This window comes from Cherax quadricarinatus, chromosome 23, assembly GCF_038502225.1.
Source record: "Cherax quadricarinatus isolate ZL_2023a chromosome 23, ASM3850222v1, whole genome shotgun sequence".
In the NCBI taxonomy this organism is placed as follows: Eukaryota; Metazoa; Arthropoda; class Malacostraca; order Decapoda; family Parastacidae; genus Cherax; species Cherax quadricarinatus.
Window position 1 is genome coordinate 17,324,772 of NC_091314.1, and position 24,537 is coordinate 17,349,308.

General features: G+C 38.5%; 1 protein-coding gene across 1 annotated transcript in view; it reads right to left on the reverse strand.

The window, feature by feature from the left end:
* The window catches only part of LOC128685570 (mitogen-activated protein kinase kinase kinase 4-like), a 272,746-nt gene that overhangs the window by 136,371 nt on the left and 111,838 nt on the right, over positions 1–24,537 (reverse strand). Inside the window, exons 10-11 of the mRNA XM_070087989.1 lie at positions 17,843–18,058; positions 8,423–8,596 (exon numbers count right to left, since the gene is read on the reverse strand). Of these exons, the coding sequence (XP_069944090.1) occupies positions 8,423–8,596; positions 17,843–18,058 (390 nt within the window). The remainder of the gene's footprint in view (positions 1–8,422; positions 8,597–17,842; positions 18,059–24,537) is intronic.

A 24,537-nucleotide genomic window follows, 5' to 3' on the forward strand; every position in this document is an offset into this window, starting at 1 on the left:
AACTGTAGCTATAACTAAATAATGATCCGATATATCAGTTGCCCCTCTATAAACATGTACATCCTGGACCCTACCCATTAACCTTTTATCCACCAATACATAATCTAACAAACTACTTTCATTACGTGCTACATCATACCTTGTATATTTATTTATCCTCTTTTTCATAAATTATGTATTACTTATTACCAAAACTCTTTCTACACATAGCTCAATTAAAGGCTCCCCATTTACATTTACCCCTGGCACCCCAAATTTACCTACTACTCCCTCCACAACGTTTTTACCCACTTTAGCATTGAAATCCCCAACCACAAGTACTCTCACACTTGATTCAAAACTCCCTATGCATTCACTCAACATTTCCCAAAATCTCTCTCTCTCCTCTACACTTCTCTCTTCTCCAGGTGCATATACACTTATTATAACCCACTTTTACTCCACATAATCCTTGAATTAATACATTTATAGTCCCTCTTTTCCTGCCATATCTTATCCTTCATCATTATTGCTACTCCTTCTTTAGCTCTAACTTTATTTGAAACCCTTGACCTAATCCCATTTATTCCTCTCCATTGAAACTCCCACCCCCTTCAGCTTTGTTTCACTTAAAGACAGGACATCCAGCTTCTTCTCATTCATAACATCCACAATCATCTCTTTCTTATCATTTGCACAACATCCACGCACATTCAGACTTCCCACTTTGACAATTTTCTTCTTCTTACTCTTTTTAGTAATCTTTACAGGGAAAGGGGTTACTAGCCCATTGTTCCCAGCATTTTAGTTGACTTTTACAACACGCATGGCTTACGGAGGAAAGATTCTTATTTCACTTCCCCATGGATATAAAAGGAAAAGTAATAAGACCAAGAACTAATAAGATAAAATCAAAGAAAACTCAGATGAGTGTGTATAAATAAACGTGTACATGTATGTGTAGTGTGACCTAAGTGTAAGTAGAAGTAGCAAGACATACCTGTAATCTTGCATATTTATGAAACAGACAAAAGACACCAGCAATCCTACAATCATGTAAAACAATTACAGGCTTTTGTTTTACATTCACTTGGCAGGACGGTAGTTCCTCCCTGGGTGGTTGCTGTCTACCAACCTACTACTACTAAATTTTTTTTTATGTTAATGTCCAGGGTTCATTACCTGGACCTCAGCAATGAGAGTCGCTGCTCTCACCACTAGGCAACGGCAATGGAGTTCTGGAGAATTTTAAAATACACCAATGATTCTCCAAAGTATCACAAGCAGAGAGCCGAACAATAGGAAGTCTAGATGCTTGGTAGAAGCTCCAGCAATGAGGTATACATGGTGTCTAGCAACATCATCATTTGGGTTGCCAACTGATCCATTAAACCATAATCTCATACATGACTTATCCCCTAATAATTTTTGCACTCTCTTTTGTACCCTTTGTCCCGGGTATGTATATATATGCATGTACATGTATATTTTTTTTTTTTCAACAAGTTGGTCGTCTCCCACCGAGGCAGGGTGACCCAAAAAAGAAAGAAAATCCCCAAAAAGAAAATACTTTCATCATCATTCAACACTTTCACCACACTCACACATTATCACTGCTTTTGCAGAGGTGCTCAGAATACAACAGTTTAGAAGCATATACGTATAAAGATACACAACATATCCCTCCAAACTGCCAATATCCCAAACCCCTCCTTTAAAGTGCAGGCATTGTACTTCCCATTTCCAGGACTCAAATCCGACTATAAGAAAATAACCGGTTTCCCTGAATCCCTTCACTATTACCCTGCTCACACTCCAACAGATGGTCAGGTCCCAAGTATCATTCGTCTCCATTCACTCCTATCTAACACGCTCATGCACACCTGCTGGAAGTCCAAGCTCCTCGCCCACAAAACCTCCTTTACCCCCTCTTTCCAACCCTTTCGAGGACGACCCCTACCCCTTTTTCCTTCCCCTATAGATTTATATGCTTTCCATGTCATTCTACTTTGATCCATTCTCTCTAAATGACCAAACCACCTCAACAACCCCTCTTCTGCCCTCTGACTAATGCTTTTATTAACTCGACACCTTCTCCTAATTTCCACACTCCAAATTTTCTGCATAATATTTACACCACACATTGCCCTTAGACAGGACATCTCCACTGCCTCCAACCGTCTCCTCGCTGCTGCATTTACCACCCAAGCTTCACATCCATATAAGAGTGTTGGTACTACTATACTGTCATACATTCCCTTCTTTGCCTCCATAGATAACGTTTTTTGACTCCACATATACCTCAACGCACTACTCACCTTTTTTCCCTCATCAATTCTATGATTAACCTCATCCTTCATAAATCCATCCGCCGACACGTCAACTCCCAAGTATCTGAAAACGTTCACTTCTTCCATACTCCTCCTCCCCAATTTGATATCCAATTTTTCTTTATCTAAATCATTTGATACCCTCATCACCTTACTCTTTTCTATGTTCACTTTCAACTTTCTACCTTTACACACATTCTCAAACTCATCCACTAACCTTTGCAATTTTTCTTTAGAATCTCCCATAAGCACAGTATCATCAGCAAAAGGTAACTGTGTCAATTCCCATTTTGAATTTGATTCCCCATAATTTAATCCCACCCCTCTCCCGAACACCCTAGCATTTACTTCTTTTACAACCCCATCTATAAATACATTAAACAACCATGGTGACATTACACATCCCTGTCTAAGACCTACTTTTACCGGGAAGTAGTCTCCTTCTCTTATAAACACCCTAACCTGAGCCTCACTATCCTCATAAAAGCTCTTTACAGCATTTAGTAACTTACCACCTATTCCATAAACTTGCAACATCTGCCACATTGCTCCTCTATCCACTCTATCATATGCCTTTTCTAAATCCATAAATGCAATAAAAACTTCCCTACCTTTATCTAAATACTGTTCACATATATGCTTCAATGTAAACACTTGATCTACACATCCCCTACCCACTCTGAAGCCTCCTTGCTCATCCGCAATTCTACATTCTGTCTTACCTCTAATTCTTTCAATTATAACTCTACCGTATACTTTTCCTGGTATACTCAGTAAACTTATTCCTCTATAATTTTTACAATCTCTTTTGTCCCCTTTCCCTTTATATAAAGGGACTATACATGCTCTCCGCCAATCCCTAGGTACCTTCCCCTCTTTCATACATTTATTAAACAAAAGTACCAACCACTCCTACACTATATCCCCCCTGCTTTTAACATTTCTGTCATGATCCCATCATTCCCAGCTGCTTTACCCCCTTTCATTCTACGTAATGCCTCACGTACCTCCACCACACTTACATTCTGCTCTTCTTCACTCCTAAACGATGGTATACCTCCCTGGCCAGTGCATGAAAATACCGCCTCCCTTTCTTCCTCAACATTTAAAAGTTCCTCAAAATATTCTCGCCATCTACCTAATACCTCCCTCTCCCCATCTACTAACTCCCCTACTCTGTTTTTAACTGAAAAATCCATACTTTCCCTAGGCTTTCTTAACTTGTTTAACTCACTCCAAAATTTTTTCTTATTTTCATTAAAATTTCTTGACAGTGCCTCTCCCACTCTTTCATCTGCTCTCCTTTTGCACTCTCTCACCACTCTCTTCACCTTTCTTTTACTCTCCATATACTCTGCTCTTCTTATAACACTTCTGCTTTGTAAAAACCTCTCGTAAGCTACCTTTTTCTCTTTTATCACACCCTTTACTTCATCATTCCACCAATCACTCGTCTTTCCTCCTGCCCCCACCCTCCTATAACCACAAACTTCTGCCCCACATTCTAATACTGCATTTTTAAAACTATTCCAACCCTCTTCAACCCCCCCACTACTAGCCCACTTTTCTGCCAATAGCCCACCTTTCTGCCAATAGTCGCTTATATCTCGCCCGAAACTTCCTCCTCCCTTAGTTTATACACTTTCACCTCCCTCTTACTTGTTGTTGCCACCTTCCTCTTTTCCCATCTACCTCTTACTCTAACTGTAGCTACAACTAAATAATGATCTGATATATCAGTTGCCCCTCTATAAACATGTACATCCTGGAGCCTACCCATCAACCTTTTATCCACCAATACATAATCTAATAAACTACTTTCATTACGTGCTACATCATACCTTGTATATTTATTTATCCTCTTTTTCATAAAATATGTATTACTTATTACCAAATTTCTTTCTACACATAGCTCAATTAAAGGCTCCCCATTTACATTTACCCCTGGCGCCCCAAATTTACCTACTACTCCCTCCATAACATTTTTACCCACTTCAGCATTGAAATCCCCAACCACCATTACTCTCACACTTGATTCAAAACTCCCCACGCATTCACTCAACATTTCCCAGAATCTCTCTCTCTCCTCTACACTTCTCTCTTCTCCAGGTGCATATACGCTTACTATAACCCACTTTTCACATCCAATCTTTATTTTACTCCACATAATCCTTGAATTTATGCATTTGTAGTCCCTCTTTTCCTGTCATAGCTTATCCTTCAACATTATTGCTACTCCTTCTTTAGCTCTAACTCTATTTGAAACCCCTGACCTAATCCCATTTATTCCTCTCCATTGGAACTCTCCCACCCCCTTCAGCTTTGTTTCACTTAAAGCCAGGACATCCAGTTTCTTCTCATTCATAACATCCACAATCATCTCTTTCTTATCATTTGCACAACATCCACGCACATTCAGACTTCCCACTTTGACAATTTTCTTCTTCTTATTCTTTTCAGTAATCTTTACAGGAAAAGGGGTTACTAGCCCATTGTTCCCGGCATTTTAGTTGACTTTTACAACACGCATGGCTTACGGAGGAAAGATTCTTATTCCACTTCCCCATGGATCTTCTTTCAACGTACCAGCCGTATCCCACTGAGGTGGGGTGGCCCAAAAGAAAAAACTGAAGTTTCTCCTTTTAAATTTAGTAATATATACAGGAGAAGGGGTTACTAGCCCCTTGCTCCCGGCATTTTAGTCGCCTCTTACGACACACATGGCTTACAGAGGAAGAATTCTGTTCCACTTCCCCATGGAGATAAGAGGAAATAAACAAGAACAAGAATTAGAAAGAAAATAGAAGAAAACCCAGAGGGGTGTGTATATATATGCTTGTACATGTATGTGTATGGAATAGTTTTAAAAATGCAGTATTAGAATGTGGGGCAGAAGTTTGTGGTTATAGAAGGGTGGGGGAAGGAGGAAACAGGAGTGATTGGTGGAATGATGAAGTAAAGGGTGTGATAAAAGAGAAAAAGGTAGCTTATGAGAGGTTTTTACAAAGCAGAAGTGTTATAAGAAGAGCAGAGTATATGGAGAGTAAAAGAAAGGTAAAGAGAGTGGTGAGAGAGTGCAAAAGGAGAGCAGATGATAGAGTGGGAGAGGCACTGTCAAGAAATTTTAATGAAAATAAGAAAAAATTTTGGAGTGAGTTAAACAAGTTAAGAAAGCCTAGGGAAAATATGGATTTGTCAGTTAAAAACAGAGTAGGGGAGTTAGTAGATGGGGAGATGGAGGTATTGGGTAGATGGCGAGAATATTTTGAGGAACTTTTAAATGTTAAGGAAGAAACAGAGGCAGTAATTTCATGCACTGGTCAGGGAGGTATACCATCTTTTAGGAGTCAGGTGTTTACATTGAAGCATATATGTGAACAGTATTTAGATAAAGATAGGGAAGTTTTTATTGCATTTATGGATTTAGAAAAGGCATATGATAGAGTGGATAGAGGAGCAATGTGGCAGATGTTGCAAGTATATGGAATAGGTGGTAAGTTATTAAATACTGTAAAGAGTTTTTATGAGGATAGTGAGGCTCAGGTTAGGGTGTGTAGAAGAGAGGGAGACTACTTCCCGGTAAAAGTAGGTCTTAGACAGGGATGTGTAATGTCACCATGGTTGTTTAATATATTTATAGATGGGGTTGTAAAGGAAGTAAATGCTAGGGTGTTCGGGAGAGGGGTGGGATTAAATTTTGGGGAATCAAATTCAAAATGGGAATTGACACAGTTACTTTTTGCTGATGATACTGTGCTTATGGGAGATTCTAAAGAAAAATTGCAAAGGTTAGTGGATGAGTTTGGGAATGTGTGTAAAGGTATTAAGTTGAAAGTGAACATAGAAAAGAGTAAGGTGATGAGGGTGTCAAATGATTTAGATAAAGAAAAATTGGATATCAAATTGGGGAGGAGGAGTATGGAAGAAGTGAATGTTTTCAGATACTTGGGAGTTGACATGTCGGCGGATGGATTTATGAAGGATGAGGTTAATCATAGAATTGATGAGGGAAAAAAGGTGAGTGGTGCGTTGAGGTATATGTGGAGACAAAAAACGTTATCTATGGAGGCAAAGAAGGGAATGTATGAAAGTATAGTAGTACCAACACTCTTATATGGGTGTGAAGCTTGGGTGGTAAATGCAGCAGCGAGGAGACGGTTGGAGGCAGTGGAGATGTCCTGTTTAAGGGCAATGTGTGGTGTAAATATTATGCAGAAAATTCGGAGTGTGGAAATTAGGAGAAGGTGTGGAGTTAATAAAAGTATTATTCAGAGGGCAGAAGAGGGGTTGTTGAGGTGGTTTGGTCATTTAGAGAGAATGGATTAAAGTAGAATGACATGGAAAGCATATAAATCTATAGGGGAAGGAAGGCGGGGTAGGGGTCATCCTCGAAAGGGTTGGAGAGAGGGGGTAAAGGTGGTTTTGTGGGCAAGGGGCTTGGACTTCCAGCAAGCGTGCGTGAGCGTGTTAGATAGGAGTGAATGGAGACGAATGGTACTTGGGACCTGACGATCTGATGGAGTGTGAGTAGGGTAATATTTAGTGAAGGGATTCAGGGAAACCGGTTATTTTCATATAGTCGGACTTGAGTCCTGGAAATGGGAAGTACAATGCCTGCACTTTAAAGGAGGGGTTTGGGATATTGGCAGTTTGGAGGGATATGTTGTGTATCTTTATATGTGTATGCTTCTAGACTGTTGTATTCTGAGCACCTCTGCAAAAACAGTGATAATGTGCGAGTGTGGTGAAAGTGTTGAATGATGATGAAAGTATTTTCTTTTTGGGGATTTTCTTTCTTTTTTGGGTCACCCTGCCTCGGTGGGAGACGGCCGACTTGTTGGAAAAAAAAAAAAAAAAAAAAAAAAAAAAAAAAAAAAAAAAAAAAAAAAAAAAAAAAAAAATGTATGTGTAGTGTGACCTAAGTGTAAGTAGAAGTAGCAAGACGTACCTGTAATCTTGCATATTTATGAGACAGACAAAAGACACCAGCAATCCTACCATCATGTAAAACAATTACAGGCTTTCGTTTTACACTCACTTGGCAGGACGGTAGTACCTCCCTGGGTGGTTGCTGTCTACCAACCTACTACCATGTATATATATACATATATATATATATGTATATATATGGGAAGTACAATGCCTGCACTTTAAAGGAGGGGTTTGGGATATTGGCAGTTTGGAGGGATATGTTGTGTATCTCTATACGTATATGCTTCTGAACTGTTATATTCTGAGCACCTCTGCAAAAGCAGTGATAATGTGTGAGTGTGGTGAAAGTGTTGAATGATGATGAAAGTCTTTTCTTTTTGTGGATTTTCTTTCTTTTTTTTGGGTCACCCTGCCTCGGTGGGAGACGACCGACTTGTTGAGAAAAAAAAAAAAAAAAAAAAAATACATACCCGTCTGGGTTTTGTTCTATTTTCTTAATAGTTCCTGCTCTTTATTTCCTCTTATCTCCATGGGGAAGTGGAACAGAATTCGTCCTCTGTAAGCCATGTGTGTTGTAAGAGGCAACTAAATTGCTGGGAGCAGGAGCTAGTAACCCCTACTCATACATAAATTACAAAGTTTTAAAAAAAATCTTTTGTTTTTCTTTTTAAACTTAGTAATTTTTTTAAAACTTTGTAATTTTCTTTTGACTTTAAAGAAAAAAAAAGTTTATCTTTTAAGTCAAACATGTTTATAAGAAAAACTTATGTTTTCCTTTTTAGGTCACCTGCCTCATTGGGATATGGGCTGTTCGTTGAAAAAGAAATTCTCTGATTATGAGTGTCTATGGAACAACAGGTTCTGAGTTCAAGCACTCAAGCAACAAACAATTTTCAGAAACACATTAACTTCATAAATGGGGAAACATACTGTACTGGAAAGCAGTGAAGCAAACAAAATGAGACTGATTCTGCTACATGAGTAGTTTCAAGAAGCAATGTGCTTAGGTCCTAATGTTAGACTGGAATTATTGATTTATTGCTTAAGTCAAACATGTTTATAACTCAACAGTACAGGACAAATACACTAAGCTATTAAACCAATGCAAATTACAAAAAAAAAAAAAAAGTGTTGATTATCAATAAATTACAAGCATTCCTTATACAAGATATTGAACTCACTTCTAACATTCTTTTAATATTTGTATCAAGTTCTTCTATGGCCTGATTCTGTCTTAACTCCAAATTTTCTCGTAGTTCTGAGGAGAGATGAATGAAAAGTGCTTGGCATGACCGCAAATATCTCTGCCTCACCAACACAGCAAATTTCACCCCCTCTTTGTACTCTCTCATAAGCTGGAAAAAATCAGAATACAATGTAAAATTTTATACACTCATGCACACACATGCATATACAATTTAAGACAACCATTTATATATATACATACATATATGTATATATATCTTTCTTTCTTTCAATACACCGGCTGTATCCCACCAAGGCGGGGTGGCCCAAAAGGAAAAACGAAAGTTTCTCCTTTTACATTTAGTAATATATACAGGAGAAGGGGTTACTAGCCCCTTACTCCTGGCATTTTAATCGCCTCCTACAACATGCATGGCTCACGGAGGAAGAATTCTGTTCTCCCCCCCCCCATGGAGGTAAGAGGAAATAAACATGAACAAGAACTAGAAAGAAAACCCAGAGGGGTGTGTATATATATGCTCGTACATGTATGTGTAGTGTGACCTAAGTGTAAGTAGAAGTAGCAAGATGTACCTGAAATCTTGCATGTTTATGAGACAGAAAAAAAGACACCAGCAATCCTACCATCATGTAAAGCAATTACAGGCTTTCGTTTTACACTCACTTGGCAGGACGGTAGTACCTCCCTGGGCAGTTGCTGTCTACCAACCTACTACCTAGGATATATATATATATATATATTTCTTCTTTCTTTCAACACACCGGCCATATCCCACCAAGGCAGGGTGGACCAAAAGGAAAAACGAAAGGTTCTCCTTTTACATTTAGTAATATATACAGGAGAAGGGGTTACTAGACCCTTGCTCCTGGCATTTTAGTCGCCTCTTACAACATGCATGGCTTACGGAGGAACAATTCTGTTCCACTTCCTCATAGCGATAAGAGGAAATAAACAAGAATAAGAACTAGAAAGAAAATAGAAGAAAACCCAGAGGGGTGTGTATATAGGTGCATGTAAATGTACGTGTAGTGTGACCTAAGTGTAAGTAGAAGAAGCAAGACATACCTGAAATCTTGCATGTTCATGAGACAGAAAAAAGGACACCAGCAATCCTACCATCATGGAAAACAATTACAGGCTTTCGTTCTACACTCACTTGGCAGGACAGTAGTAACTCCCTGGGTGGTTGCTGTCTACCAACCTTTTATTTTTTTTATTAACACAATGGCCAATTCCCACCAAGGTAGGGTGGCCCGAAAAAGAAAAACTTTCACCATCATTCACTCCATCATTGTCTTGCCAGAAGGGTGATTTACACTACAGTTTTTAAACTGCAACATTAACACCCCTCCTTCAGAGTGCAGGCACTGTACTTCCCATCTCCAGGACTCAAGTCCGGCATGCCGGTTTCCCTGAATCCCTTCATAAATGTTACTTTGCTAACACTCCAACAGCACGTCAAGTATTAAAAACCATTTGTCTCCATTCACTCCTATCAAACACGCTCACGCATGCCTGCTGGAAGTCCTCCAACCTTTCCTAGGCCGACCCCTACCCCGCCTTCCTTCCACTACAGACTGATACACTCTTGAAGTCATTCTGTTTCACTCCATTCTCTCTACATGTCCGAACCACCTCAACAACCCTTCCTCAGCCCTCTGGACAACAGTTTTGGTAATCCAGCACCTCCTCCTAACTTCCAAACTACGAATTCTCTGCATTGTATTTACACCACACATTGCCCTCAGACATGACATCTCCACTGCCTCCAGCCTTCTCCTTGCTGCAACATTCATCACCCATGCTTCACACCCATATAAGAGCGTTGGTAAAACTATACTCTCATACATTCCCCTCTTTGCCTCCAAGGACAAAATTCTTTGTCTCCACAGACTCTTAAGTGCACCGCTCACCCTTTTCCCCTCATCAATTCTATGATTCACTTCATCTTTCATAGACCCATCCGCTGACACGTCCACTCCCAAATATCTGAATACATTCACCTCCTCCATACTCTCTCCCTCCAATCTGATATTCAATCTTTCATCACCTAATCTTTTTGTTATCCTCATAACCTTACTCTTTCCTGTATTCACCTTTAATTTTCTTCTTTTGCACACCCTACCAAATTCATCCACCAATCTCTGCAACTTCACTTTAGAATCTCCCAAGAGCACAGTGTCATCAGCAAACAGCAACTGTGACAACTCCCACTTTATGTGTGATTCTTTACCTTTTAACTCCACGCCTCTTGCCAAGACCCTCGCATTCACTTCTCTTACAACCCCATCTATAAATATATTAAACAACCACGGTGACATAAAACATCCTTGTCTAAGGCCTACTTTTACTGGGAAATAATTTCCCTCTTTCCTACATACTCTAACTTGAACCTCACTATCCTCGTAAAAACTCTTCACTGCTTTCAGTAACCTACCTCCTACACCATACACCTGCAACATCTGCCACATTGCCCCCCTATCCACCCTGTCATACGCCTTTTCCAAATCCATAAATACCACAAAGACCTCTTTAGCCTTATCTAAATACTGTTCACTTATATGTTTCACTGTAAACACCTGGTCCACACACCCCCTACCTTTCCTAAAGCCTCCTTGTTCATCTGCTATCCTATTCTCCGTCTACTCTTAATTCTTTCAATAATAACTCTACCATACACTTTACCAGGTATACTCAACTGACTTTATATATATATATATATATTAGAATGTGGGGCAGAAGTTTGTGGTTATAGGAGGGTGGGGGCAGGAGGAAACAGGAGTGATTGGTGGAATGATGAAGTAAAGGGTGTGATAAAAGAGAAAAAGGTAGCTTATGAGAGGTTTTTACAAAGCAGAAGTGTTATAAGAAGAGCAGAGTATATGGAGAGTAAAAGAAAGGTAAAGAGAGTGGTGAGAGAGTGCAAAAGGAGAGCAGATGATAGAGTGGGAGAGGCACTGTCAAGAAATTTTAATGAAAATAAGAAAAAATTTTGGAGTGAGTTAAACAAGTTAAGAAAGCCTAGGGAAAATATGGATTTGTCAGTTAAAAACAGAGTAGGGGAGTTAGTAGATGGGGAGATGGAGGTATTGGGTAGATGGCGAGAATATTTTGAGGAACTTTTAAATGTTAAGGAAGAAACAGAGGCAGTATTTTCATGCACTGGTCAGGGAGGTATACCATCTTTTAGGAGTGAAGAAGAGCAGAATGTAAGTGTGGGGGAGGTACGCGAGGCATTACGTAAAATGAAAGGGGGTAAAGCAGCTGGAACTGATGGGATCATGACAGAAATGTTAAAAGCAGGGGGGTATATAGTGTTGGAGTGGTTGGTACTTTTGTTTAATAAATGTATGAAAGTGGGGAAGGTACCTAGGGATTGGCGGAGAGCATGTATAGTCCCTTTATATAAAGGGAAAGGGGACAAAGGAGACTGTAAAAATTATAGAGGAATAAGCTTACTGAGTATACCAGGAAAAGTGTACGGTAGGGTTATAATTGAAAGAATTAGAGGTAAGACAGAATGTAGGATTGCGGATGAGTAAGGAGGTTTCAGAGTGGGTAGGGGATGTGTAGATCAGGTGTTTACATTGAAGCATATATGTGAACAGTATTTAGATAAAGATAGGGAAGTTTTTATTGCATTTATGGATTTAGAAAAGGCATATGATAGACTGGATAGAGGAGCAATGTGGCAGATGTTGCAAGTATATGGAATAGGTGTTAAGTTATTAAATGCTGTAAAGAGTTTTTATGAGGATAGTGAGGCTCAGGTTAGGGTGTGTAGAAGAGAGGGAGACTACTTCCCGGTAAAAGTAGGTCTTAGACAGGGATGTGTAATGTCACCGTGGTTGTTTAATATATTTATAGATGGGGTTGTAAAGGAAGTAAATGCTAGGGTGTTCGGGAGAGGGGTGGGATTAAATTTTGGGGAATCAAATTCAAAATGGGAATTGACACAGTTACTTTTTGCTGATGATACTGTGCTTATGGGAGATTCTAAAGAAAAATTGCAAAGGTTAGTGGATAAGTTTGGGAATGTGTGTAAAGGTCGAAAGTTGAAAGTGAACATAGAAAAGAGTAAGGTGATGAGGGTGTCAAATGATTTAGATAAAGAAAAATTGGATATCAAATTGGGGAGGAGGAGTACGTTGGTTTGCGTGCAGCCAGCAGCAACAGCCTGGTTGATCAGGCTCTGATCCACCAGGAGGCCTGGTCACAGACCGGGCCGCGGGGGCGTTGACCCCCGGAACTCTCTCCAGGTAAACTCCAGGTAATACCTCCATCTCCCCATCTACTAACTCCCCTACTCTGTTTTTAACTGACAAATCCATATTTTCCCTAGGCTTTCTTAACTTGTTTAACTCACTCCAAAATTTTTTCTTATTTTCATTAAAATTTCTTGACAGTGCCTCTCCCACTCTATCATCTGCTCTCCTTTTGCACTCTCTCACCACTCTCTTTACCTTTCTTTTACTCTCCATATACTCTGCTCTTCTTATAACACTTCTGCTTTGTAAAAACCTCTCATAAGCTACCTTTTTCTCTTTTATCACACCCTTTACTTCATCATATATATATATCTATATATGTATATATATATATATTTATATATATATATAATGTATATATATATATATAAATTATATATAATATATATATAATATATATATAATATATGTATATAATATATATGTATAATATATATGTATAATATATATATATATATATATATATATATAATATATATATATATAATTATATATAATATATGTATATAATATATATGTATAATATATATATATATAATATATATATATAATATATATATATATATATAATATATATATATATAATATATATATATAATATATATATATATAATATATATATATAATATAGGTTGGTAGACAGCAACCACCCAGGGAGGTACTACCGTCCTGCCAAGTGAGTGTAAAACGAAGCCTGTGATTGTTTTACATGATGGTAGGATTGCTGATGTCTTTTGTCTGTCTCATAAATATGCAAGATTACAGGCATGTCTTGCTACTTCTACTTACACTTAGGTCACACTACACATACATGTACACATTTATTTATACACACTCATCTGAGTTTTCTTTGATTTTATCTTAATAGTTCTTGGTCTTATTAATTTTCCTTTTATATCCATGGGGAAGTGGAATAAGAATCTTTCCTCCGTAAGCCATGCGTGTTGTAAAAGTCAACTAAAATGCCGGGAACAATGGGCTAGTAACCCCTTTTCCTGTAAAGATTACTAAAAAGAATAAGAAGAAGAAAATTGTCAAAGTGGGAAGTCTGAATGTGCGTGGATGTTGTGCAGATGATAAGAAAGAGATGATTGTGGATGTTATGAATGAGAAGAAGCTGGATGTCCTGGCTTTAAGTGAAACAAAGCTGAAGGGGGTGGGAGAGTTTCAGTGGAGAGGAATAAATGGGATTAGGTCAGGGGTTTCAAATAGAGTTAGAGCTAAAGAAGGAGTAGCAATAATGTTGAAGGATAAGCTATGGCAGGAAAAGAGGGACTATAAATGTATTAATTCAAGGATTATGTGGAGTAAAATAAAGATTGGATGTGAAAAGTGGGTTATAATAAGCGTGTATGCACCTGGAGAAGAGAGAAGTGTAGAGGAGAGAGAGAGATTTTGGGAAATGTTGAGTGAATGCGTGGGGAGTTTTGAATCAAGTGTGAGAGTAATGGTGGTTGGGGATTTTAATGCTAAAGTGGGTAAAAATGTTATGGAGGGAGTAGTAGGTAAATTTGGGGTGCCAGGGGTAAATGTAAATGGGGAGCCTTTAATTGAGCTATGTGTAGAAAGAAATTTGGTAATAAGTAATACATATTTTATGAAAAAGAGGATAAATAAATATACAAGGTATGATGTAGCACGTAATGAAAGTAGTTTATTAGATTATGTATTGGTGGATAAAAGGTTGATGGGTAGGCTCCAGGATGTACATGTTTATAGAGGGGCAACTGATATATCGGATCATTATTTAGTTGTAGCTACAGTTAGAGTAAGAGGTAGATGGGAAAAGAGGAAGGTGGCAACAACAAGTAAGAGGGAAGTGAAAGTGTATAAACTAAGGGAGGAGGAAGTTCGGGTGAGATATAAGCGACTATTGGCAGAAAGGTGGGCTAGTGCAAAGATGAGTAGTGGGGGGGTTGAAGAGGGTTGGAATAGTTTTAAAAATGCAGTATTAGAATGTGGGGCAGAAGTTTGTGGTTATAGGAGGGTGGGGGCAGGAGGAAAGAGGAGTGATTGGTGGAATGATGAAGTAAAGGGTGTGATAAAAGAGAAAAAGGTAGCTTATGAGAGGTTTTTACAAAGCAGAAGTGTTATAAGAAGAGCAGAGTATATGGAGAGTAAAAGAAAGGTAAAGAGAGTGGTGAGAGAGTGCAAAAGGAGAGCAGATGATAGAGTGGGAGAGGCACTGTCAAGAAATTTTAATGAAAATAAGAAAAAATTTTGGAGTGAGTTAAACAAGTTAAGAAAGCCTAGGGAAAATATGGATTTGTCAGTTAAAAACAGAATAGGGGAGTTAGTAGATGGGGAGATGGAGGTATTGGGTAGATGGCGAGAATATTTTGAGGAACTTTTAAATGTTAAGGAAGAAAGGGAGGCAGTAATTTCATGCACTGGTCAGGGAGGTATACCATCTTTTAGGAGTGAAGAAGAGCAGAATGTAAGTGTGGGGGAGGTACGTGAGGCATTACGTAAAATGAAAGGGGGTAAAGCAGCTGGAACTGATGGGATCATGACAGAAATGTTAAAAGCAGGGGGGGATATAGTGTTGGAGTGGTTGGTACTTTTGTTTAATAAATGTATGAAAGAGGGGAAGGTACCTAGGGATTGGCAGAGAGCATGTATAGTCCCTTTATATAAAGGGAAAGGGGACAAAAGAGACTGTAAAAATTATAGAGGAATAAGCTTACTGAGTATACCAGGAAAAGTGTACGGTAGGGTTATAATTGAAAGAATTAGAGGTAAGACAGAATGTAGGATTGCGGATGAGCAAGGAGGTTTTAGAGTGGGTAGGGGATGTGTAGATCAGGTGTTTACATTGAAGCATATATGTGAACAGTATTTAGATAAAGATAGGGAAGTTTTTATTGCATTTATGGATTTAGAAAAGGCATATGATAGAGTGGATAGAGGAGCAATGTGGCAGATGTTGCAAGTATATGGAATAGGTGGTAAGTTATTAAATGCTGTAAAGAGTTTTTATGAGGATAGTGAGGCTCAGGTTAGGGTGTGTAGAAGAGAGGGAGACTACTTCCCGGTAAAAGTAGGTCTTAGACAGGGATGTGTAATGTCACCATGGTTGTTTAATATATTTATAGATGGGGTTGTAAAGGAAGTAAATGCTAGGGTGTTTGGGAGAGGGGTGGGATTAAATTATGGGGAATCAAATTCAAAATGGGAATTGACACAGTTACTTTTTGCTGATGATACTGTGCTTATGGGAGATTCTAAAGAAAAATTGCAAAGGTTAGTGGATGAGTTTGGGAATGTGTGTAAAGGTAGAAAGTTGAAAGTGAACATAGAAAAGAGTAAGGTGATGAGGGTGTCAAATGATTTAGATAAAGAAAAATTGGATATCAAATTGGGGAGGAGGAGTATGGAAGAAGTGAATGTTTTCAGATACTTGGGAGTTGACGTGTCGGCGGATGGATTTATGAAGGATGAGGTTAATCATAGAATTGATGAGGGAAAAAAGGTGAGTGGTGCGTTGAGGTATATGTGGAGTCAAAAAACGTTATCTATGGAGGCAAAGAAGGGAATGTATGAAAGTATAGTAGTACCAACACTCTTATATGGGTGTGAAGCTTGGGTGGTAAATGCAGCAGCGAGGAGACGGTTGGAGGCAGCGGAGATGTCCTGTTTAAGGGCAATGTGTGGTGTAAATATTATGCAGAAAATTCGGAGTGTGGAAATTAGGAGAAGGTGTGGAGTTAATAAAAGTATTAGTCAGAGGGCAGAAGAGGGGTTGTTGAGGTGGTTTGGTCATTTAGAGAGAATGGATCACAGTAGAATGACATGGAAAGCATATAAATCTATAGGGGAAGGAAGGCGGGGTAGGGGTCGTCCTCGAAAGGGTTGGAGAGAGGGGGTAAAGGAGGTTTTGTGGGTAAGGGGCTTGGACTTCCAGCAAGCGTGCGTGAGCGTGTTAGATAGGAGTGAATGGAGACGAATGGTACTTGGGACCTGACGATCTGTTGGAGTGTGAGCAGGGTAATATTTAGTGAAGGGATTCAGGGAAACCGGTTATTTTCATATAGTCGGACTTGAGTCCTGGAAATGGGAAGTACAATGCCTGCACTTTAAAGGAGGGGTTTGGGATATTGGCAGTTTGGAGGGATATGTTGTGTATCTTTATATGTTTATGCTTCTAGACTGTTGTATTCTGAGCACCTCTGCAAAAACAGTGATAATGTGCGAGTGTGGTGAAAGTGTTGAATGATGATGAAAGTATTTTCTTTTTGGGGATTTTCTTTCTTTTTTGGGTCACCCTGCCTCGGTGGGAGACGGCCGACTTGTTGAAAAAAAAAAAAAAAAAAAAAAATTATATATATTATATATATATAATATTTATATATAATATATATATATATAATATATTTATATAATATATATATAATATATATATATAATATATATATAATATATATATAATATATATATAATATACATATATATATAATATATATATAATATATATATAATATATATATAATATATATATATAATATATATATATAATATATATATATAATATATATATATAATATATATATATAATATATATATAATATATATATAATATATATATAATATATATATAATATTTAATATATAGTATATAATATATAATATATAATATAATATATATAATATATATATAATATATATTTCTCCATGGGCGAGTGGAAAAGAATTCTTCCTCGATAAGCCATGCGTGTTGTAAGAGGTGACTAAAATGCCAGGCGCAAGGGGCTAGTAACCCCTTCTGTATAAATTACCAAATTTAAAAAGAAAAACTTTCAGTTTTCACTTTAGGTTACCCTGACTCGTTGGGATACTTTAAGTTGGTTCATTGAAGGAAAAAAAAAAAGTTTTCCTATTATTAACCATTAACATTAAATAAATTTATTAAATTATCGTAGGAATCTCAAAAATAAATAATTATTTACACTCTGCAATCTATGCTTTCAACAGTTCATTACAAAGTCTAAAGAGACTTTTCACATACATGTATTATAATTCTGCTTACATCATGGCATTAATAATCACTTACTCATTCCAAAAGACAGACATTTAGCCAATGCTAAATCTGAATACTTGGCCATAGATAAACTTTTGCATTAACTTACTTCCTTAATACTAAGTCTAGAAGGCTTTTCAGGCATTTGTTCCAGTCTCAACTTTAGACACTCTCTCATCATTTGAAGGGAAACAGCAGCTAGGAAGATGAACATCGAATAAAATGGAGGAAGGTCCATACTATCAAATTTGGAAGTCCAAGGGCCATATCTGTTTAGCTCTTGTAAAGTTTCGGCCAATGCAACTGATGGTATGTCGGAGCCGTGCTGAAATATATTACATAATATATTATACCACTTTACGTATAAAATTATATGCATCTTAACTGATTACAGAGAGTAACTTTTGCTAACAATTATACCAGTAATCAAATGATTTTCTGTAGAGTAGTTGGTTCAAATGAAATGCAGAATCCTATTAACAATCTCACTGTTGAATATCTTGATCTAATCCTACAGTTGTATACATATATACAGTGGATCCTCGGTTATTGGCCGTTCTGGATATTGGCCAATTCGGATTTCGGCCGCTTTTTTGGCCAAAATTCTATCTTGGTTTTCGGCCATCATTTCGGAGATCAGACGTATTGGACACATCCACCCACCGCTCTGCCGCATTTGTGAGTCAGTCGGGCTGTATCTCTGGGGGAGTGAGGAAGGCTCAGCGCATTCATCCAAACATTTTGCTATACAGTAGGGCCCCGCTTTACGGTGTTTCACTTTACGGCGTTCTACTAATACAGACATTTCAAATTATGACCAAAACTCACTATACGGCTCCCCCACCTGACTTTCTAATACAGTGGACCCCATATTTTGTAGTCATCGGATTTCATAATATTCAGAAATATTAACTTTTTCTCGTCAAAATATTGGCTTGGTGATCATTACTGAGCTTGGTAAGAGTATTTTCATTCCCAACACATCCGAGCAGCCCTGACACACCATTTAGTCAGCGTGTCATTGTTTATCAGCCAGTGAACATGATCCCACACGTTCATACAATACATTTCGTAATATTCCATTCGTTTTCATGCTTGCAACTGCTAAATAAGCCACCAAGGGCCAAAAGAAAGCTCCCAGTGCCAGCTCCTAGTGGTAAAGAAGGCAATAAACACGATAGAATTCAAAAAAGAAAACACCAGCCAGTGTACTTCCCCACACACACCAGCCAGGGCACTTCCCCACACACCAGCCAGGATACTTCCCCACACACCAGACAGGGTACTTCCCAAACACACACGATTTGATCTGAGTGGGGCCTGCACATGAGTGATTAGAATTACCAAAGCTTATTGCTTGGGAAGCATTGAAAATTGGGTTAAGCAAATATGATTCTGTTAGTGGGATGGTTTGTGAAGGACCTGCCTAGTATGGGCCTACAGGTCTGCTGCAGTGTTCCTGCTATGTACAGTGGTTACCTGTACATAGCTCATTGAGGACGTATCTAGTGTACTGCCTGTGGACTGAACCAAGATGCCCTCCATTGAGCAACTTTACCAACAGCTTAAGGAGGAATTGAGGGTAGTGAAGCTTGAGATACAGCGATTGACGGAAGAAAACAAGAGGATTCGTAGTAGTCCTCCTGTTGCGAGTCCTCAGGTCAAGAAGAGAACCTGGTCAGTGGCAGGACAGCATGGAACAAAGTTGAAGATCAAGAAGACAAATGGAGAGGTAGAAACAATGAAGAAGTAAGAGACTGTGGTGGAAACGTCGAACGCATTCTCCATGCTACTCGATGAATGTGAGTCGACTACTCGGAACATCACTACAGGTTAGGTATATGGATAGGGCCTTCTGCTTGAAGAATAGGAGTAGGAGACATGGTTTGCTTTCCTGGGGCTGGGATAGAGGATATTGTTAGTTGGCTTGACAACATCATGAACGGCAATGGGATAAATCCTATTATCTGCCTCAGTGGTGGGAGCAATGATGTACGTAAGCGTAGAAGTGAGGATTTAGTTAGAAGGTATAAGACAGCAACAGACATAATTAGGAAGAAGGGGGCAGGGCACCCTGCTATATTTGGCATTTTGCTAAGAAGGGGTGTTGGAAATGAATGGTTGTCCAGAGCAATTGGCATTAATTGTTGGCTGGACAAACACTGTAAGGATAATGCAGTACCATTCATTGACAACTAAGATCACTTCTATGGCTGAAATGACATGTATGCCAGGGATGGGGTTCACTTAACCAGGGCAGGTGTGGGTTTTCTTGCTAGCTCAGTTGAGGGTGTTGTTAGGACTTTAAACTACGATTACTTAGGGGTATGGGTTTAGAAGCGGAAAAAAATGAGTGTCAAAATATGGATTTAGGCTTTGATATCATAAATCTTAACAATAACAAGGACAGTAATAGGTATAGTGGAAAACAGAAAGGAGCAGGAAGGGTAAAGAGAAAGGAGGGCCTTTAACTGTCGCAACCCCAAATCCTGAGGTGTCTCCTGGTGTCGCAAAATATTTGAAAAAAAAAAAAATTATTTTTTCTCATGAAATGATAGAGAATCTTTTCTCGAAGGTAATGACACCAAAAGTACAAAATTTGATGGAAAACTTATGGAATTATGTTCTCGCGAAGTTAGCGACCTCGGCGATACAGTGGACCCCCGGTATTCGATATTAATCCATTCCTGAGAGCTCATCGAATACCGAAAATATCGAAAAGCGAATCAATTTTCCCCATAAGAAATAATGGAAATCAAATTAATCCATGCAAGACACCCAAAAGCATGAAAAAAAAAATTTTTACAACATGAAATATTAATTTTAATACACACAAACTGAAGACATGCACAGTTACATGACACTTACCTTTATTGAAGATCTGGTGATGATTGATGGGATGGGAGGAGGGGAGAGTGTGGATGGTGTTAGTGTTTAGAAGGGGAATCCCCTTCCATTAGGACTTGTGGTAGCAAGTCCTTTTCCGGGGTTACTTCCCTTCTTCTTTTAATGCCACTAGGACCAGCTTGAGAGCCACTGGACCTCTGTCGCACAACAAATCTGTCCATAGAGCTCTGTACCTCCCGTTCCTTTACGATTTGTCTAAAATGGGCCACAACATTGTCATTGTAATAGTCACCAGCACGGCTTGCAATAGCTGTGTTAGGGTGATTTTCATTCATAAAGGTTTGCACTTCAACCCACTGTGCACACATTTCCTTAATTTTTGAAGTAGGCACAATAGATTCCACAACTGGCATAGGTTTCTCAGGGTTAGCCCCAAACCCTTCAAAATCTTTCTTAATTTCCATATTAATTCTCACCCTTTTTACCACAAGGTTGGCACTAGAAGCTTTCTTGGGGCCCATGGTGACTTATTTTGCAGAAACAAGCACCAAAAACAGTGATAATATGGATAATATGGAATGTACCGAATGTATCCTTAGATGCGCGCACACTGGCTGGCTTGTAAACACTGGCACACAAAGGGCAGTTCAGGCCATACGTGGACACGTCTCGTACGAATCGTATCGAATACCAGGTTTTCAATCGGATACCGAGGCAAAATTTTTGCGTTAAAATGTATCGAATACTGGATTTATTGAATACCGATGCCATCGAATACCGGGGGTCCACTGTATTTACGAATTGGCAATTTCGCCCAATTTGAGCCCTATTTTCGGCTAATTCCATTGTTCTAGTCGACCAAGCTCATAGCAATTTCTTTAGAACTCCATTTGTTCTATCGACTGAGTACAAGAAACTGCCCATTTACCAATTTCAACAACCCAATAAAGTGATCAGAAATTGGCAATTTGGTCAATTTCATGCAAATTAAAAAATATGCCAATTTCAAAATAGTCCAGAATGAACAATGCAGACATTCCTGGCCCTAAAATAACATTTTCTTTGTTCATCAGTCACATCTCCAGGCTCCTCTGATATTACTCTTGCTTTCTATTTTGAATTTTTATTCAAACAAAAAATAGAAGATTTACTGTTATGCAGCCTACTGCAATATTGTAATAATTAAATAATGTCAACCCATTCATTTATGCAGCCTACTGCAATATTGTAATAATTAAATAATGTCAACCCATTCATAACTGCATAGTAGAAAGGCTAGTTGGACATTTATTGGACAATGACATCCTTTGTTTACTCTTGAACATCGGCAAAAATCAAACATTTCCCCTACTTTGAGGTCTATTTCAAGGTCCTTTTCATATTAAACCAATCAATATCACCTCTATTTCTATAACAAGTTTTCCATTCTATCAAATGTGACTATGAAAATGAGAATATAACCATAAAAACTATATGAAAATACACCTCAAAGTCAGCGTTTTAATCCAAAAACATAGTCGAAGTTTTTTCTCATTATGCACTGCGTGCTGTAGGATTTTTTTTTATATAGTGCACACTGAGCACACAGACCCATTCTCTCACATGTGGGCATACCAGCTTTCTAGTGCTTGATTTGAAGCCGCTGGAATTTTTGAGTATACAGTGGAACCTCTACTAGCGAGCACATCTACGTGCGAGTTTTTCAAAATATGAGCATTCGATGGGTCAATTTTTTCCTTCCATACGCGAGCAAAATTTCCATAAGTGAGCAGACCTCAAGGCAGGTTCCTTGACACTGGTGAGGGGCTCTTGCTCTTGATCTAGGGAATTTATTTATTTATTTAATGTCTTTGCAAACAGTACATTGAGATTGTGTATATACAATAGTGGGTTGCAATACAAAGAGAGCCTCTATTATGCCTTGGCATTATGGGCCAACTTAACATTACTGACTTACATTCTACTTAATACTAAGGAGCAGTATATCATAGTTGTACAGTAGGAAAGTAATTATTTCATAGTTGTACAGCAGAATATTAATTATAAATGAATCAAAATTTGTATAATACAAAGATATACGTATTTATATTCTAAAATGCTTTTGTGAAAAACAATGATTCAATTATATTCCTGTCAACAATGGATAAAAGGTTCACTGTGATTGTTTCAGTTATGATGTGGGAGTACATAGGTGAGTAAATGTATACTGAGTATTTAGCATTTAGTTTAGGGTGATTAAGTGGCTTTTGAGAAGAGTCTTAACGTGATTTTCCGACTGGGTTACTTTAATATCTTCTGGTAATGAATTCCATATTTTGGGGCCCTTTATGTGCATAGAGTTTTTACACAGTGTGATATGGACACGAGGTATATCAAAAAGAGATCTGTATCTTGTGTTGTGGTCATGTGTCCTGTTTAGGTTGGTGAGGAAAAGTTTGAGTGGGGGGTTTATATTTCCGTGTATTGTTCTGTGCATGTAGTAGGCACATGAATAAGTATGGATGTTCTTAATGGTAAGCAGATTCAGACTTTTGAAAATTGGTGGAGTATGCTGGCAGGAGTGGGAATTTGTTAACTTTCTTACTGCTGCCTTTTGCTGGGTTATTAGGGGTTTTAGGTGATTGGATGTTGTTGATCCCCATGTACAAATTCCATATGTAAGATAAGGGTATATGAGTGAATGGTACAATGCCAGGAGAGCTGATTGTGGAACGTAGTACCTTATCTTTGATAGCATGCCTACAGTCTTGGAGATTTTCTTGGTGATTTGTTGTATGTGTGTCCGGAACTAAAGGCTACTGTCAAGGTGGATACCTAGGAATTTTCCCTCTGCGAGTCTTGTGACTGATGATCCATTTAGCGTAATGTTAATTGAATCATTTGCAGCTTTGTTTCCAAACTGAATGAAATAGGTTTTATCAGTGTCCAGGGTAAGTTTGTTAGTCATCATCCAGGCAGATATTTTCTGTAATTCAGCATTGACTGTGTTTGCTAGTATGACTGCATTTTGGTGGGAAAATACATATGTAGTGTCATCTGCAAATACTATGGGTTTGAGTAGCTGTGATGCATTCGGTAGATCACTGATATAGATGAGAAAGAGGAGTGGTCCAAGGACACTTCCTTGTGGGACTCCTAATGTGATTGGTTGGGTGGAGGAGTTTGCATCATTTGCATACACATATTGAGTTCTGTTACTAAGGTATGACTTTAGGTAGTTGAGGGAGTGGCCTCTGATACCATAGTGCATTAATTTGGAGTACAGTAGTTCATGGTCGACTGTATTGAAAGCTTTATGTAAATCAATGAAAATGCCCAGAGGTGGCAAGTCCTTTTCTGGGGTTACTTCCCTTCTTCTTTTAATGCCACTAGGACCAGCTTGAGAGTCACTGGACCTCTGTCGCACAATGTATCTGTCCATAGAGGCCTGTACCTCCCGTTCCTTTATGACATTTCTAAAGTGTTTCACAACATTGTCAGTGTACAGGTTGCCAACACGGCTTGTAGTAGCTGTGTCAGGGACCGTGGTGGCTGGCTGGCTTGTAAACACTGGCACCCACGGGACAAGTGAGGTGCGCTCAGGCCGCGTCTTGAACGGAAGGAATAGTAGCGTTGGTCGGGTTTTTTGGCGCTAGTCGAGGCAAAATTTTTGCGTTAAAATGTATCGCTAGTCGGATTTAACGTTAGACGATGCCAATGTTGGTCGAGGGTCCACTGTAATTGCTGATTTAATTAAATCCTTTCTTTTATCATATGAATGAAGTCTGATCATGATACTGTGTTTACTACCTTGTTTTCCTAACAAACGTGTTTCTTTGATTTCATTGTTTTGCAGGATAACTTGTACATGGTCCTGTATTATCCTGACAGCAGTTTCTTTGCACTGTTCTTGGGTTATCTCACTAGGAATGTGTGGACTGTTTTGATTATAACTGCATCAGACAACTTATCTTGTTC